Source organism: Nipponia nippon, unplaced genomic scaffold (genome assembly GCF_047370975.1).
Source record: "Nipponia nippon isolate SJK-2023a ecotype South Korea unplaced genomic scaffold, ASM4737097v1 scaffold_18, whole genome shotgun sequence".
NCBI lineage: Eukaryota > Metazoa > Chordata > Aves > Pelecaniformes > Threskiornithidae > Nipponia > Nipponia nippon.
In genome coordinates, this window is record NW_028262334.1 from 3102823 (window position 1) to 3117307 (window position 14485).

The window sequence follows — 14485 nt, forward strand, 5'->3', positions numbered from 1 at the left end:
CGAACGTTGGCAGCGTCGGGGCGTGCTTTCGCCAAGGCGGCACGCCAGCCCTGCCGCAGCAGGCGTTCGGTGATGTCAGACGGAGGTCGCTGGCGTCATCGTTTGTTAGGGGGAAGGGGGGCAGTGGGGGGACGGGGAGGGGGCCGCCAGGGGGCGCTGTTCCGCCGCGCCGCCGCCTCTCGCTGCGCGCGGCTCCGCCTCCCCCGTCACGTGGCGACGGCCGCCGTCACGTGAGCGGCGGGGAGCGGCAGGAGAGCGATGGCGGCGCACCTCAGCTCGGGGCGCGTGAACCTGACGGCGCTGCGCGAGGCGGGGCGCAGGGAGCTCCGCGAGTTCCTCGACAAGTGCGCGGGCTCCAAGGTGGGCGGCGGCGGCGGCGGCGGCGGCGGCGGGGGGGAGCCGGGGCCGGGCCTGACGCCTCCGTCCCTTCCCGCAGGCCATCGTGTGGGACGAGTACCTGACCGGGCCCTTCGGGCTGATCGCGCAGTACTCGCTGCTGAAGGTAAGCGCCGCGGCGGGCGCTCGGCTGCCGGGCCTCGGTGCCGGAGCTCCCCGCCGTTCGCTGACGCCCTTGCCTCCGCGCAGGAACATGAGGTGGAGAAGATGTTCACGCTCAAGCCGGGCCGCCTGCCGCCGGCCGACGTCAAGAACGTCATCTTCTTCGTCAGGCCCAAGCTGGAGCTGATGGACATCATTACGGACAACGTGCTCAGGTGACGGGGGAAGGCGGCGGCGGCGGCGAGGGTCGACTCGGGGTTCTCGTCCTGGGAGCCGGCCGGGGCTCCCGCCGAAGGATTGGGGTTTGGCCTGAAGCTGCCGCGTGGTTCGTCAGGTCTGGGGAGACGGCTCCGAATGGGGAACTACGCGCAGACGCCGGCGCTCTCGGGGGTCGCGTCGGGGTGCGGGACGCCCTGGGGGGGGACACGACTCACTTTGGCTGGCGATGCAGAGGGTGCCCTCCTCGTTAAGAGGATGTACGTTCCTTCTCGTTAGCTGGAACGAGCCACGCTTTGATTGAGCCTCCTTTTGAGAACTACGGGAAAAGCAAGTCACCTTGCCCTGCTGTCAGACCCGTGGCCGGGGCTGCGTGCGGCTGGGTAAAAAATACTCTGAGATACAAAGTTAGGAATGGAAACGGGTAATAACGACTCAGTGGGGCGTCCCTGCTTCCTTTGAATTCGGTGCCCCCGGCCCGCGGTGGGTGCTGGCTACCTGCGCAGCTGAGTTACCCTCTGCCGTGCTCCCGCCTGTGACTCCCGCAGGGAGGACAGAGGCCGTTCGCCCCAGAGGGACTTCCACATCCTCTTCGTGCCGCGCCGCAGCCTGCTCTGCGAGCAGTGGCTGAAGGAGCAGGGCGTGCTGGGGTCCTTCATCCACCGAGAGCAGTACAGCCTGGACTTGATACCCTTCGACGGAGACCTGCTCTCCATGGAGTCGGAGAGCGCGTTCAAGGTAAGCGCTCGTCTTCGAGGAAAAACGCCGTGCGTTTTTGTGTTGGCTTTGGTGTTTGGTACAGAGGCTCTCGGAGCATTTGTCGGTGACCCGCGCAGCAGGGAAAGGCCTTGCAGAGCAAACGTGACTTGATCCTGAGCGCTGAACTCAGCCCGGGCTTCTCTGTGTGTTGTCTGACTAAACGCTGAAGGAACCATCGCTGCACCCAGCTGCGCCCCGCTTCCTCCAGCTTTAGCTGCTGGCGTTATTTTCACAGATCGAGCTTCGTGAGGCTTAAAATACTTAGTCGTTACAAACAGCCAGCCCAGTTTGTGTCAGTACGCAGCCAAAGAGCCACGTACAAGGGTTAACGCTGCGCACTAAGCTGCACTGAGAATTAACAGCTCTCGCGTAGCAGCTGTGTGTCCTCTTTTCTCAGAATGCTGCGTCTGGGGACGGAAAGGTTTGAGAGTTGCTTTGGCCATCGCGGCCTCGTTAAGCGTAGCCCAGAGGACGTGTCGGGGCTTGCAGCTGCTCGTCAGCAGCTGTGACGAGGTGCCGTGCTCTCAGATTGGCCTAGTGAGAGGCAGAGGCTCTTTGCGGTCACTTTCTGGCGCTCTTACTCCTCTCCATCAAACCAGGAGCAGCGCGTGGGGTTCAAAAGTGTTACGGTGCCTGGTTTGATTAAATGATTTGACGAAGTAACAGCACAGATAAGGTCCATGTTTGCCAACAGCCATAGTTTTTCCCCCGCCTGTGTCTCCTCTGAACTGTTCATGTGGGCCACGTTCTGCTGTGGAAGCAGCTGTGTTGGATCGACACCTTCCATCGGGAATCCTTCTTCCTGTTTAGGAATGTTACCTGGAGAGCGACCAGACCAGTCTGTACCATGCGGCAAAGGGGCTGATGACGCTGCAGGCTCTCTACGGAACCATCCCCCAGATTTTTGGGAAGGGCGAGTGTGCCCGGGTAAGGCAAATGTTGCTGCTTAAAAACTGCATCCTGTTCTTTGGAACTGCCTTCAGGAGTGTTCGGTTAAAGCACCTGTGGGTTTTTTGAATCCAATCACGGACCCTTCTTGTCATATTGGAATTTCGGGATCGTGGCCATCATGTCATCTCTGGCCAAAGAACAGTCTTTGCTGTTCCATAAGTCTTCCTGTCGGGAGGATTTATCTGGTTTCATATGTTTTGCTCACAGGTACGCTGCCTTTGTGCTTTCAGCACTTCTTCTTTCTGTGGAGTTTTAACACTTTGCTGCTCTGTTGGTATCAGAAGGGCTGAACAAAGTGGGAAACGTGTAACTTACTGCTCATGCCGTAGCTTTTTCGTCTCTCCCTATACCTCACCCTTTTTCCCCTCTCTCTGATCAACCCATGGTTTAATTGGTACCCTTTGTAATGAGGGAGTGGCTTGAGATGAAGCCAGTCCTTCGGCCACACTCACTGCCCTGCTAAGCTGCAGAGAGCAGCAGAGAAGGACGCCGTTTTCTTTGTCTCGCCCTGCCCCGTCAGTCAGCCGGTTTGTACCTCTTGCCAGTCTCTTCCTTTGCACAGGGCTGCTCCCCATACCTGCATGAGCCTGTGCTTGTAGGGCCTGGAAGTCAAATCTGTCTGTCGTGGCCTGCGCCGTAACCAGATCGGCATGATTTATTTTCAGCACGTGGCTAATATGATGATCAGGATGAAGCGCGAGTTCCCTGGAAGCCAGAACTCCATCTTTCCCGTCTTTGATACCCTCTTGTTGCTGGACCGCAACGTTGATCTGCTGACGCCGTTAGCTACGCAGCTGACGTACGAAGGGCTGATAGATGAGATCTATGGAATTCAAAACAGTGAGTACTGCCGGGTAAGGGGGAGGTCTCGATCGCTGGGGCGTTGCGGTGTGTCAGGTGGGTTTCTGCTTCGCTAAATGACAGCAACGTGGGAGCAGCTCACCTGAGCTTAGTGCGGGGATGGTTCAGTCCCGAGCTAGAGCCCATCAAGATCAGCTCTGGCTCTCTTTTTGCCTAGGAGGGGAACTGAGTACCATGCGTGTTATGGAACGGGAATATTTTGGATGTTGGCTGGGTGCAGACAGGGTGACACAGAACACGTAGCGTGGGAGCAGAGGTGTCGCTGTATGCGTTCGCCCTCCAGCCTGTCTGGCTCGCGTTGTGCCACCCTGAGGGGTCGGGAACAGTTTGTGCAAGGCCATTGAGAGCGTTCTCCTGCTCTTGAGGACGTAGTAGGAAGAACTCCAGAGAGGCATTTGTGGGTTTTAATCCCTCCTGCTGTACTGGAGATTGGCTGGAAGGCTGCCTCCAAACCTCTTTGGTAGCAGGGTAGCTAGCACTGGGCTTCTGCTCACGTATGCGTGTATAGGTCTCTGGGTCCCTGGGCGAGTACAGGGAGAGTCTCCTTAATTAACACATAGGCACTGAGTCGTCTGGTGTTTATATTAGCTTTGCTGCTCAGAACTGTTTCCAGCTCAGGGGATACGTTTCCACAGCCACTTCACTGGTGGTGAAGTTCCAGTCCTTATAAGGGTTATTTCTCTGCATTTGGTAGCTTACGTGAAACTCCCTCCAGAGAAGTTTGCCCCGAAGAAGCAGGGTGAGGGTGGGAAAGATCTCCCCACAGAACCCAAGAAGCTCCAGCTGAACTCTGCTGAAGAGCTGTACGCTGAAATCCGAGACAAGAACTTCAATGCTGTGGGGTCGGTGCTGAGCAAGAAAGCCAAGATCATCTCAGCAGCCTTTGAGGTGAGGCCTGTATCCGACCGTGCATCCCTTGGGCATTCTTGTCGTCAGATAAGTCGCAGTCTGCGTTCAGCAGGGCTGGGACTGGCAGCTCGAGCTCTTGCCATGGAGTAATCCCCCAGCCAGAGAAAAACCGGGTAGTCCTCAGAAGCACTTCCAGTCTGTTCCTCTGTCCTGGAACAAGATCAGCTCCATTTTGACTGCCCTGAGTAGGTGTTGGTCAAATCTCCTCTTAAGAATCCCGCAGTAGTGCGGATCCTCTCTTCTCCCCACACCTCTGTTCTGGGGCTTTTCCTGTCCTCACTGTTAAAAGCCCGTCTCAGAGCTCGCCTAAACCGCATTTCTGCTGTGTGAGCCCGTAGTTCCCATAAGAGGAATTGCTTTCTTCAGTCTGCAGAACAGTCAGGTGCTGCTTCCCTCTGCAAGAGGCCAAAGGTTAATTTTAGCATACTGATCAATTCCACTTTGTTGCTGTTGTTACCTGTTAAGCGAACGGTCCTTTTCCCGTGGTATTCCCTGAGGATGCAGAGGAAAGGCTTTAAGAAGTAAAACTCCAGACTGTACGTTCATAGAGCATTATGGCTGGCATAGAATAATAGGAACACGAAAAAGACTGTTGTCTTACAGGCGGTGTGACCTGTAAATTCACGCCTATGTGGCACCTCAGACAAAGCTGGAGAGTGCTGTGGGGTGTGTTTGTGGTTTTGTTAGAAAACATCCTGTTGATGATTCATAAAGAAACCGAGATCCCGCATCTCTGCTTTCAGACTTCATGGTGATTCTCAAGAGAACTTGTAACACTTTGATTATATTTCCTTGGGTTTTTTTTCGTTACCTCTTCACTTCTGCCACATTTAAGAGAAGGTAGCGGTACCTTAACTGAAATGCTTTGTGCTCAGCCTCATCTCCTAGTACATGTCTGTTACTGCAATACTAGTGCTGAAGGTGCTAAAGATGGATTATTCCTATGGTTGTTAAAAAAAAAAAGAAACTTAAGAAATTGTCAGAGGTAATAGGTGATAATGAAACAGCAGCATATTGGCAGCAGAGGACTTCTTAAATTGCAGGCTTCATCATTATCGCCCTCCTGCCTGCACTTGCCCATTTAAATCCTTCACATATGAGTCAAATTATTATTATTTTTATTCCAAGTTGCAGCAAGAGACAAGTAGCCCAAATGAAATACAGACCTCTGGACTGCTCTGAGAGCTGAAGTCTGCATTGTGCTTCATCAGATCCTTGCTCAAAACCTGGGACGTTGTTACAGCCAGGTACAGCGACTGGCAGGCTTCTGCTCGAGAGGGACGCAGACCCTGCCAGCCCAGTTCCAGCCCAGTTCCTCAGCACCTTTCACTGCTGCTTTGAGGGGAAATGTCCCCCGTCTCTGACTGCATTTGCCTGGAGCTCCGTGTTTACCGGCAGCTAGCAAAGCAATTCATCTTTGCGTGAAAAAGGTGGTTTTGCTGGTACTGAGGAGCAGATCGTGATGGCTGAAGTCAGAGAAAGGTGTGGAGAAAAGCAAATGCCAATGCTGCTGTAATGAAAAAAAAAAACCAGTCTAATGAGCCTGTTTTATTACGCCCTGCCTCTTCTAATGATCAAAGTGCTGTTACAGGTAATGCTATAACTTTAGTTGAAGCATTTAAAGTATTTTGTCTAAAAGGTTGCATATCTCTAACAGTATCTGCTGTTGCAGCGAGTACAGTAAAAAACCTTTTCATGATAAAATTATCTAGTTGGCGCGTGGCCAGTTAATCTGAACAAGACCTAACTTAAGCGACGCATTCCTTTAGGAAAGACACCACGCGAAAACCGTTGGAGAGATTAAGCAGTTTGTCTCACAGTTGCCGCACATGCAAGCAGCCAGAAGCTCTCTAGCAAACCACACCTCCATTGCAGAACTCATCAAAGACATCACCAGTGAGTATTCGTTGAATAGTCTGTCTGACTGATTTAGATATGGCGAGATGCAATACAACTCGATGGACATCATTCAGCTTGGCAAAAATTGGCTTTGCTCCATCCAGTGCATCTCTGCTGAAATGTTAAATGTAGAAAATAAGCTGTCAGTTGCTATTGTATTGATTTTCATTCTTTTCCCAAAGCATCTGAAGATTTCTTTGATAATTTAACAGTGGAACAAGAGTTCATGTCTGGAATAGACACAGACAAGGTAAGTAGATAATGACAATTAGTGACTCTTACATCTTCAAAAAAACTCCAACGTATTTCTCTGGGTTTTTTTCCATTTGGGGTTTTTGAGAGAGGAAACATCTGATCTAGATGATGTCTGTCTCCTTCCACTGTCAAGGTTGTGAACTCTCATTTGCATCTCCTTCCACATGTGCAGTTTTTTCCAAGCGACATGCGTCGCTGCACGTACGTGGATACGTTGCTGTACCATGTGCTTTGCCGGGCTCCGGTTACCTCTCGTTGCCTGTAACGCAGGTGTATACAGCTGGGGTGCTTCAACTCGTACAGGGGCACCGAGTGCTGTGAGGGATCAGCAAGAGATTCAAGACGGTTAATCAGAACTTTTTCAGTGCATCAGACAAAGTCTGGCTATTGCCTGCGGAGTCGGCATGCTTTAGAAAGATGCCAGGTGGAACCAGTGCTGGATCACTGTTTTACAGACCGTCTGGAGCTGCCTGGAAGAGCAGCTGCACCCTCTTTCTTGCTGTTTTGGAGATACGAGGCAAAACTAGATCTTTCTTTCCAGGTCTCCTAGGTGCTTCAACAGGCCTTTAAATAACAGCGTATGTATTTTTTTTTTTAATAGGTTAACAATTATATCGAAGACTGCATAGCTCAAAAACATCCATTAATCAAGATCTTGCGTCTCGTTTGCTTGCAATCTGTATGCAACAGTGGACTGAAGCAGAAGGTTCTGGACCATTACAAAAGAGAGATTCTGCAGGTTGGGCCGTAACTTTTGGATTGATAAATTTCTGAGAAAATCCATATTAAAGCCTCGGCTCTACAACACTTGCATTCTAGACAGACGCATCTTACACATGGGTGGTGTTGACGTGCAGCATGTACAGACTGAGGCTTCTCTTGGGGCTGATCGCAGTGACTCGGGACGTGCTTATATGTGTTTTACAACGTGTAGATACAGAGGTTTATATCATGGCACTTTTTGCTATCATGGTGTAAACACTCTAAATGGGATAGACTCTAGAGAGAGCTTAAACAAAAAAACTTTTTTAAACTAACATCTTTGCCTTTTTTTTCTTTTTTTTTAAAAACATTGTGGTCATGGGACTATTGACATGGTATTAAAGGTGAATTCTTTGTATTGCAGACTTATGGCTATGAACATATATTGACCTTAAACAACTTAGAAAAGGCTGGACTCCTGAAACCTCAGACAAGTGGTAGGAATAACTACCCAACGATCAGGAAAACCCTGCGCTTATGGATGGATGATGTTAACGAACAGGTAAACAGGCGCCTCAGCAATGAACATTACATCTAACAAGACAGAATTATGTGCAGGGGAAAACCTTCATCTTTTTTTTTTTTTTTTTTTTTTTTATTATTTCTATGGTGCTGTTTTGCAGCATGAAGTAGCGCTCACCTGCTGCTCACACTCTGCTCTCTCCTGCAGAACCCCAACGACATCTCCTACGTGTACAGCGGCTACGCTCCGCTGAGCGTACGCCTGGCACAGCTACTGGCTCGGCCAGGGTGGCGCAGCATAGAGGAGGTTTTAAAGATGCTGCCGGGTCCCCATTTTGAGGAGAGGCAGCAGTTACCTACTGGCCTTCAGAAAAAGCGTAAGTTTTGCTTTGTTTTCCTGTTCCTTAAAGGGAGATGCATCTCTGTGAGGCCGGAATGAGGGAAACTGAAATCAGGGCTGGCAGAGTCCAGGCATCTCTCCCATCTCCCTGTCCCACTGCAGTATTAGGTCTGCCTAGCCCGTTTTTGACAGAAGGCTTTCTGGCCTCTTTAAAACATCCAGTCGCATCTTCAGCCTGCTATTAATGCGCAGCACCACGTGCACTGAAGATGCTATAGAGCTGTGCATTTATTTAACTTCTCATCAGAGTACTAAAATAAACCCTACCCTTACGCTGTGATTTTAATAAGGAACATGACTTTTACAAAGAAGGTCAGCATCGCTCTCCTGGTATTAAAGCCCGGGCAGGCAGAAGCCAATCCTGTGAAGAGACTCCAGAGCTGGGAGCAGAGTCTGCGTTTCGGGGCCCCAGTCTGGTATTCTGCCCAAGAGGTTTCTAATTCAGCTGCTATATTTATTTTAGTTTTAGGTCATTATGAGTTTGACTGACAGTTGATGGATAGGAGACGTAAAAATAAAACTAAGACAACCTGTAAATTTCTTTGAAAACACAGGTCAACACGGTGAGAACCGAGTCACTCTGGTGTTCTTCCTGGGAGGTGTGACATATGCAGAAATAGCTGCACTGAGATTTCTGTCCCAAATGGAAGATGGGGGCACAGAGTACGTCATTGCCACTACAAAACTGATCAATGGAACAAGCTGGATCAAATCCTTGATGGAAAAACTGGAGCCTGCCCCTTTCTAGTGTCTATGGTGAGAGACAGGAAAAGCGAGAGGCCCTGTGTGACGCAGGCCTGTCAGCTTCTGGTCTTCTGGCATGGCTGCTTGAACGTCAGAGAAACACGACGGTGAAAGAAGCTCTCCTGAGACCAGCTCACGATGCTGTTACCCTCATCCCTCTCTGCACTTGGGTTCCTACTGTTTGTGGAACTTCCTAGTAGACAAGCACTGCTGAAGCACTAACAATGGAATAAACAACGGGAGAAAGAGAGATCCCTGCCTGTGGTCTGAATCGGCAAACAAGTGCTGGGGGAGCGGGGATTTGCCCTGGTCCTTCTATTTGGTGAATTGCTTTTTTTTCTTTCAGTTTTGGTTTAATGGGAGATGAGATTTACCTTCCTAAGATGCTGAGGAGGCAGGATGTTTTCTGTTGCTGATTTCATACCAATATTCCCAGTCTGTCTTTCACTCTCTGGTGCCTGATGTATTCCATCAACGCACTGGATCTGATTCAGTCAGAGCGCTGTAGTCAGCTGTGCCTCTGCTGGACCCAGAGTTCAGTTTCCTGCTCATCTTTCTGATGAAAGCCAAGGAACTTTTGCTTCCCCCAGCTTCAGCCCATTCACATCAACAGGCAGCAGCAAGCGCCAGGCCCCAGTAGCTAAGCTTTGTCACATCTTTGGAAGCTGACTGTACAATGGAAAGAGAGCCACTGTAAGAGGGAAGCAGTAACTTTTTTATTGCATAGGTTTAGAAACTTCATGGCTTTGGGGCATCCAGAATAATGCACCTGCAGGCCCTGCTTAGCCTGCGCTGTACTGTGACAAGCTGTCTGTTACAGTTAATTGCCTGTAGGCCACACTCAGGTCCACTGTCCTGCAGCCCTCCTTGGGTTTCCTGCAGCAACAGCTAAACCTTGAACTATCCACATGCATGTCAACAGCACTGGCTGCGGATACAACCAGCTGCACCCAAATGAGGAGGGAGATGCTCGAGCCTTTTACTTCAATGGCTCTCTGAAGGGATCGGTGTGAGGTGGCTTGTTTGTTTGTCCTGGGTACACCCACCCAAGGCTGGAAAGCTACTCTAGAGTATGAATTGCATCAGTGTGTCAAGAGCTTACGTTTGAAGGTGCACAGACACTCCCTGCGTGGGACTCGGGCCAAAAATAGCAGTAAACAGCAGGTTTAAAATAGACACTTTTTTCACACCCCCTACCCCCCCCCCCCCCCCCCCCCCGTTCAATTTATAAATTGTGGTACTTGCTGCCACAAGCTGTTGTAGAGCTCAAAATTATAAAACGGAATTTTCCATGGTCTTGGTGGCTGGGCCCTTGGTGTTGCTGTGCCAGTGCGTGCAAGAGGCAGCTTCTGGCTCCAGACGACTCAGCTTTGCTAATTGCTAGGGGCTGGGAAGGCAGAGCCGGGGCTGTTGCTCATGCTTGTGCCACTGACCACGGCCAGAGCCTGCACTGCTGCACCTCAGCCTTTCCCTGGGGACTGTCACTATACTCATGTGCTTCAATAGCCACCCCTGGGGACTCTGTTTCACACTGCACTTAACTCTTACATAGTTAACAACAACTAAAAAAAAACCACCCACATCTTAAATCATTCTCTTAGCAAACATTTCTGCTCTTAGTTATCCTGCATAATGCATAATACGTCCCAAAAAAACCCTTCACTTTTCCTAGTTGTTCCAGTTACGACTGTGGGTTTCGGTCTGCTCTTTTGTTCTGTAAGATTATGTTCTGCCAAATCAGCCCCTTCACAGAGCCCCTCTGTCTGTTTAACTCCCGTTGGCTTACTAGAATAAAATTTAAAAAATGTATTTGGTCTTTTTTTTTGAAAGTGTTTAAAAAGAAAATTGAAGTTGCTCTGGATCAAAAATTAGATGTTATGTGCAGAGAAAAACAAGAAACGATGTGATTCAGTGCCATCCTCACAGAGTGTCCTTGGCTTGGCCTTGAGGGTCTTGGTACTATCACAATTTCCAGAATTTTTTTTTTAATCTTAAAAACTGAACTAATCACAAGGAAATGACTAGCCCTGATCAGGCTAGTTTGTGAACTAAGGTCATAACGTGTAAAAGCTACATCACAAATGAATAAAGGAAACGACGCAAAGCGCCAATTCCACGGCTTGCTTACTTTTCCACTTGGAGCAGCGAATGTGTTTTTGTTAGTAACACTAGAGGCAAAACTTATTTCAAAAATAGTTTATGCCGGACTCTCAGGAAACTCTAATTCATCAGCAATGCTGCTGCATATTTTTTTGCAGCCTGTAGCCTGCACCACCACCAAGCTAGAGCCATGTGGACACTCAAACTAGACAAAGTCTCTTCCTGGAACTATTCAACAACAACAACAAAAAATAAGAGCCATCTTGACGTTGATCGATTCTCTGGAGGAGCAATTACTACTTAACAGGCTTCCTGAGCAGCTTGATTATGTTCTGCTTCTGTCTAAGGCCTTGCTGACCATGCGGGTAATAATTTGATAACAAGAGAGCCTAATTAAATTAAGGGCCCATTTTCTACATCATAATAGCTTTGTAGGTAAGAGATTTGATTTGCAGTATGTACTCTTCCTTCTCTCTGCTATCTGCATTTGTCTGGTTTACAAGCAAAAAAAAAGAAAACATGACCCAACCTCCACCCCAAAAGACTTTCACTTTTCATATAACATTATCGGAAAGCAGTTTTGCTAAAAATAAACATATAGCTTACCTCCCTCCTCCCTCCCCTTGCTGCAGAAGAGTTGTAGCCCTCGCTCGCTGAAAGGTAGCGATGACTTCCTAGGTGCGCAAGGGTGAAGCTAGCGCAGTGACCTAGTGACAGCGCAGTGATCAGGCTGTCTTCAGCACTCGCTCTCTTTTGGTAAAAAAGCCCAACTCAGCCCGCACAGCTCCATCCCATAATGTGCTGCTGGTCTGGGACATCCCCGGCTGCATGTGAGCCTCCTCCTCCCCGAGTGGCCCACAGAAGCACAGGGCCCTCAGAGAATGGAGTGAGAGGCACAACAGCTTTCCAGATAACTGCAGAATAAAACGCGTAGACGACACAACGCTTTGTTAGAGGAAGAAAAAAAAAAAAAACAACCCACATTTAAACAAATGCAGGTTTTGACCTGGTAACACTAAGCCATGGCGCTTAAACTCATGAAATACTGTTGACAAAAGCACTCTGGGGAAGGGGAGCTATTTGCCATGCTCTGTACTGCCGTGCTGCACAGAGCGCAAAGGCGCTATGTCACATAATAACTGGTCCTGACCACACCTAGTGCATTAGCCCTCGTGTGGGCTGCACACACAACCTCATTACTCTGGCTCCCGGACGAGCAGATCAGAAGGGGATCAAACTACAGCACAAACAGTTTAGAAGCCAGAAATTCAAGGGACAGCTGCAGAACAAACCTAGAGAGAAATAGGAACTTTACGAAGTAGAGCCCATCATCTACCTGGGTAAGCAGTTTATTTCTTTATCAACATCTTTTTAGATAATCAGAAATCACGTAAAGCCTATAGATAGAAAAAGTCAGTGCTTTGAACAACTGGGAAACCATGGCTGGTTTTAAAATGCAATAGCTCCTATACCGTATACATGTGCCTGAGCTTAGAATGAAATGACTGAACTCTTAGTAAGACCAAAAAGTGAACTCTTTATCACAAGAGCTCTTTAAAAAAATATTCTAAGTGGCAGGATGGGAATTCAGTTTACTTTGGCTGGCTTTAGACTGTTTAGAAATGATCCTTTTAGGTTAGCTTTATCTTAAATCTGGTTTTAAATTCCCTTTATGTGCTTGACCAAGAGTGCGGATATTTTTGATCAGGCACAGTTATGATCAAAATTAAAAAGAACATGTAAATTGGAGAGACGGTAGAATTTTTTAGACGGGTCTTCACAGCTTTAAGTCTAAGAAGTCTAACTTCTGTGAAAGAGTTCAGATTTTATATTAAACTAACAAATGAGAAATCACTTCTAAAGTGATGTGTAAGTATGACTTTAAAATACAGCTAGAAGATGAATTCTGAAGCATCTTATTCCATGTCTCCCATGTAAAGGTTATTTTTAACACGAGATATAAATATTTGCCTGTGCAAACTTGTATTTAAGCCCCGGTTTTCGTCATTCCTAAACAAAAGGCTCAGTTTGTGCCAGTATCTCCATTAGATGCAATTATATCATTAAATATTAATGGTGGCTTCCTTGGAGGAATTGACCACTTTGATCAGAACGCACTGTTGGTAATGCACCATCAGCGACCGCTCTGAACCTGAAGCTTCCTGGATGCACAGCCACTGACACAGGGGGGAAGATACCAGGAGCCAGCTGGACGCTGTACGGGCCTCTGGCCCTTACCGACACGGCAGCGTCCACTGCCTCTGTGTCTGTATTTTAATTTCCTTAGTTACCAGTCCTGGTTTGGAGACTTTGATCAGATCCCAAACTCTTTTTCAACACTGCGCAGCTCGGCAACCCTGTACAGGACTCTGAACAAGCACATGCAAGTCCAACCTGATGCTAACAACCTTCTGAGAGGGACGGGTGGCCATTAACCCTCCTGAACACAGCCATTTCTCCCCACAGCAGAGCCACCCCGCCGGCTCTGCAGTCTCCTTGCTCGGAAAGACTCATCCTGTCCCTTTGCTTACAGAGCGGGGAGGAGCAGGGCAGCGGCCGGCCCCAGAGACCCTACCTGCCGCAGTGCCGGGGAGAATCATGCCGGACTCCTTTGCCGTCCACTTCCTCAAGGTGCTGAAGGAGCTGCTGGCCTTCGTGCTGTTCAGTTACACCGTGCTGGTCGGGGCACTGCTGCTCGCCGGCTGGACGACGTACTTCTTGGTGCTTAAATGAGCGCTCCTCTTCTGCTCCGGCAGCCATGGGCTGGCCAGAGGCAACAGGCTCTGCCGTGCAGCTCGTCCCACGCGTCTGCTCCCCACGCAGGACGGCGGTCCCTTCCTCCTGCGCCAGCTCCGCAAGCGTTTCGTTTCGTTACTGCCTAACGACAATCTTATTTTCTTATGTAAAAAGAATAAAGATGAAAAAAATAAGTATCTACATGCATGCACTTTACTGATCTTTGTGGCTCTTGCAGATTCTTTGTGACTCCTAGACATTTGCCCCTCTTCCCTGAAATATTTAAAAGCCTCCCAGTTGTTTTCTCCCGAGATTCCCACCCCACGCCCCGCCTCGAGAGCACGGCAGCCTGCCGAGCGCAGCGGAGGGATGCAGCGCAGTTCAAACACGACCAGCATCTCAGCTAACAAGTCCTGCCTTGTCTAACTCTGCCTCATTAAGGGTGTGAAGGCAGAGATACAGAAATTACTTGTAATTTTTTTTAGAAGTTCTGGGAAAAGACATTTCAAATCAGCACAAGGTTTCCCTCTTCCTACAGTTTTATGAGGTACACCGCATGGGTCGGGGGCACCAACACCACGTTATTTACCGGTCTGTTATTTGGCACTCTCAAGTGTGCAACGCTTTTCAACAAATGCTTCAACCACGGAATTAGCTGAAAGATGTGCCTGTGATACAGCGCTGCCTTGCTAAAACCAAACCACGCTGAGTAAACCGAGTCTCACAGAGAACAGATAGGAATTTCTGGTATATACAAAAAGAACAGATTTAATTGAACAAGGCCTTTCATGTAGAACTATACAGAAAACCTTTGCTGGAGAAGCTGGGGATCATGACTAGCCAAAAGCTAAGCAGCATCGTATACTCTTGAAAAACGAAGATGAATTAAACCGGGGGGGGCAAGCAGTCAGTCAGCGTGGTCTCAGCCAACGC

At 49.0% G+C, this 14485-nt stretch overlaps 2 protein-coding genes across 4 annotated transcripts; both read left to right on the forward strand.

Annotated features, from left to right (window-relative positions):
• The first annotated feature begins 224 nt into the window (after positions 1-224).
• On the forward strand, positions 225-10525 carry VPS33A (VPS33A core subunit of CORVET and HOPS complexes). Of its 2 annotated transcripts, none has more exons than XR_015704070.1 (13): positions 225-360; positions 437-502; positions 586-713; positions 1263-1452; positions 2284-2400; positions 3090-3264; positions 3980-4173; positions 5964-6090; positions 6276-6343; positions 6950-7087; positions 7475-7612; positions 7734-7949; positions 8527-8665. XR_015704070.1 is itself a non-coding variant. In XM_087754554.1 (13 exons), the coding sequence occupies exons 1-13, from the start codon at positions 259-261 to the stop codon at positions 8718-8720; spliced, it is 1806 nt and encodes a 601-aa protein (XP_087610680.1). In that variant the 5' UTR covers positions 225-258; the 3' UTR covers positions 8721-10525. The 2 variants fall into 2 exon arrangements, 1 of the variants encoding a protein (XP_087610680.1); XM_087754554.1 differs by having other exon boundaries at positions 7781-7949; positions 8527-10525.
• LOC148056062 (uncharacterized) lies at positions 8911-13738 on the forward strand. Of its 2 annotated transcripts, none has more exons than XM_087754556.1 (2): positions 8911-9038; positions 13350-13738. In XM_087754556.1, the coding sequence occupies exon 2, from the start codon at positions 13415-13417 to the stop codon at positions 13547-13549; it is 135 nt and encodes a 44-aa protein (XP_087610682.1). In that variant the 5' UTR covers positions 8911-9038; positions 13350-13414; the 3' UTR covers positions 13550-13738. The 2 variants fall into 2 exon arrangements, with proteins under 2 accessions (XP_087610682.1, XP_087610681.1); XM_087754555.1 differs by lacking the exon at positions 8911-9038 and adding an exon at positions 10660-12156.
• Positions 13739-14485: the final 747 nt, after the last annotated feature.

Bases quoted from the DNA above. Each gene is read 5' to 3' on its own strand.
- LOC148056062 (XM_087754556.1), top strand. From the start codon at position 13,415: ATGCCGGACTCCTTTGCCGTCCACTTCCTCAAGGTGCTGAAGGAGCTG.
- VPS33A (XM_087754554.1), top strand. From the start codon at position 259: ATGGCGGCGCACCTCAGCTCGGGGCGCGTGAACCTGACGGCGCTGCGC. The intron at 2,401-3,089 runs GTAAGGCAAATG...ATTTATTTTCAG, and splicing joins GGAAGGGCGAGTGTGCCCGG to CACGTGGCTAATATGATGAT. The intron at 7,613-7,780 runs GTAAACAGGCGC...TCTCTCCTGCAG, and splicing joins TGGATGATGTTAACGAACAG to AACCCCAACGACATCTCCTA.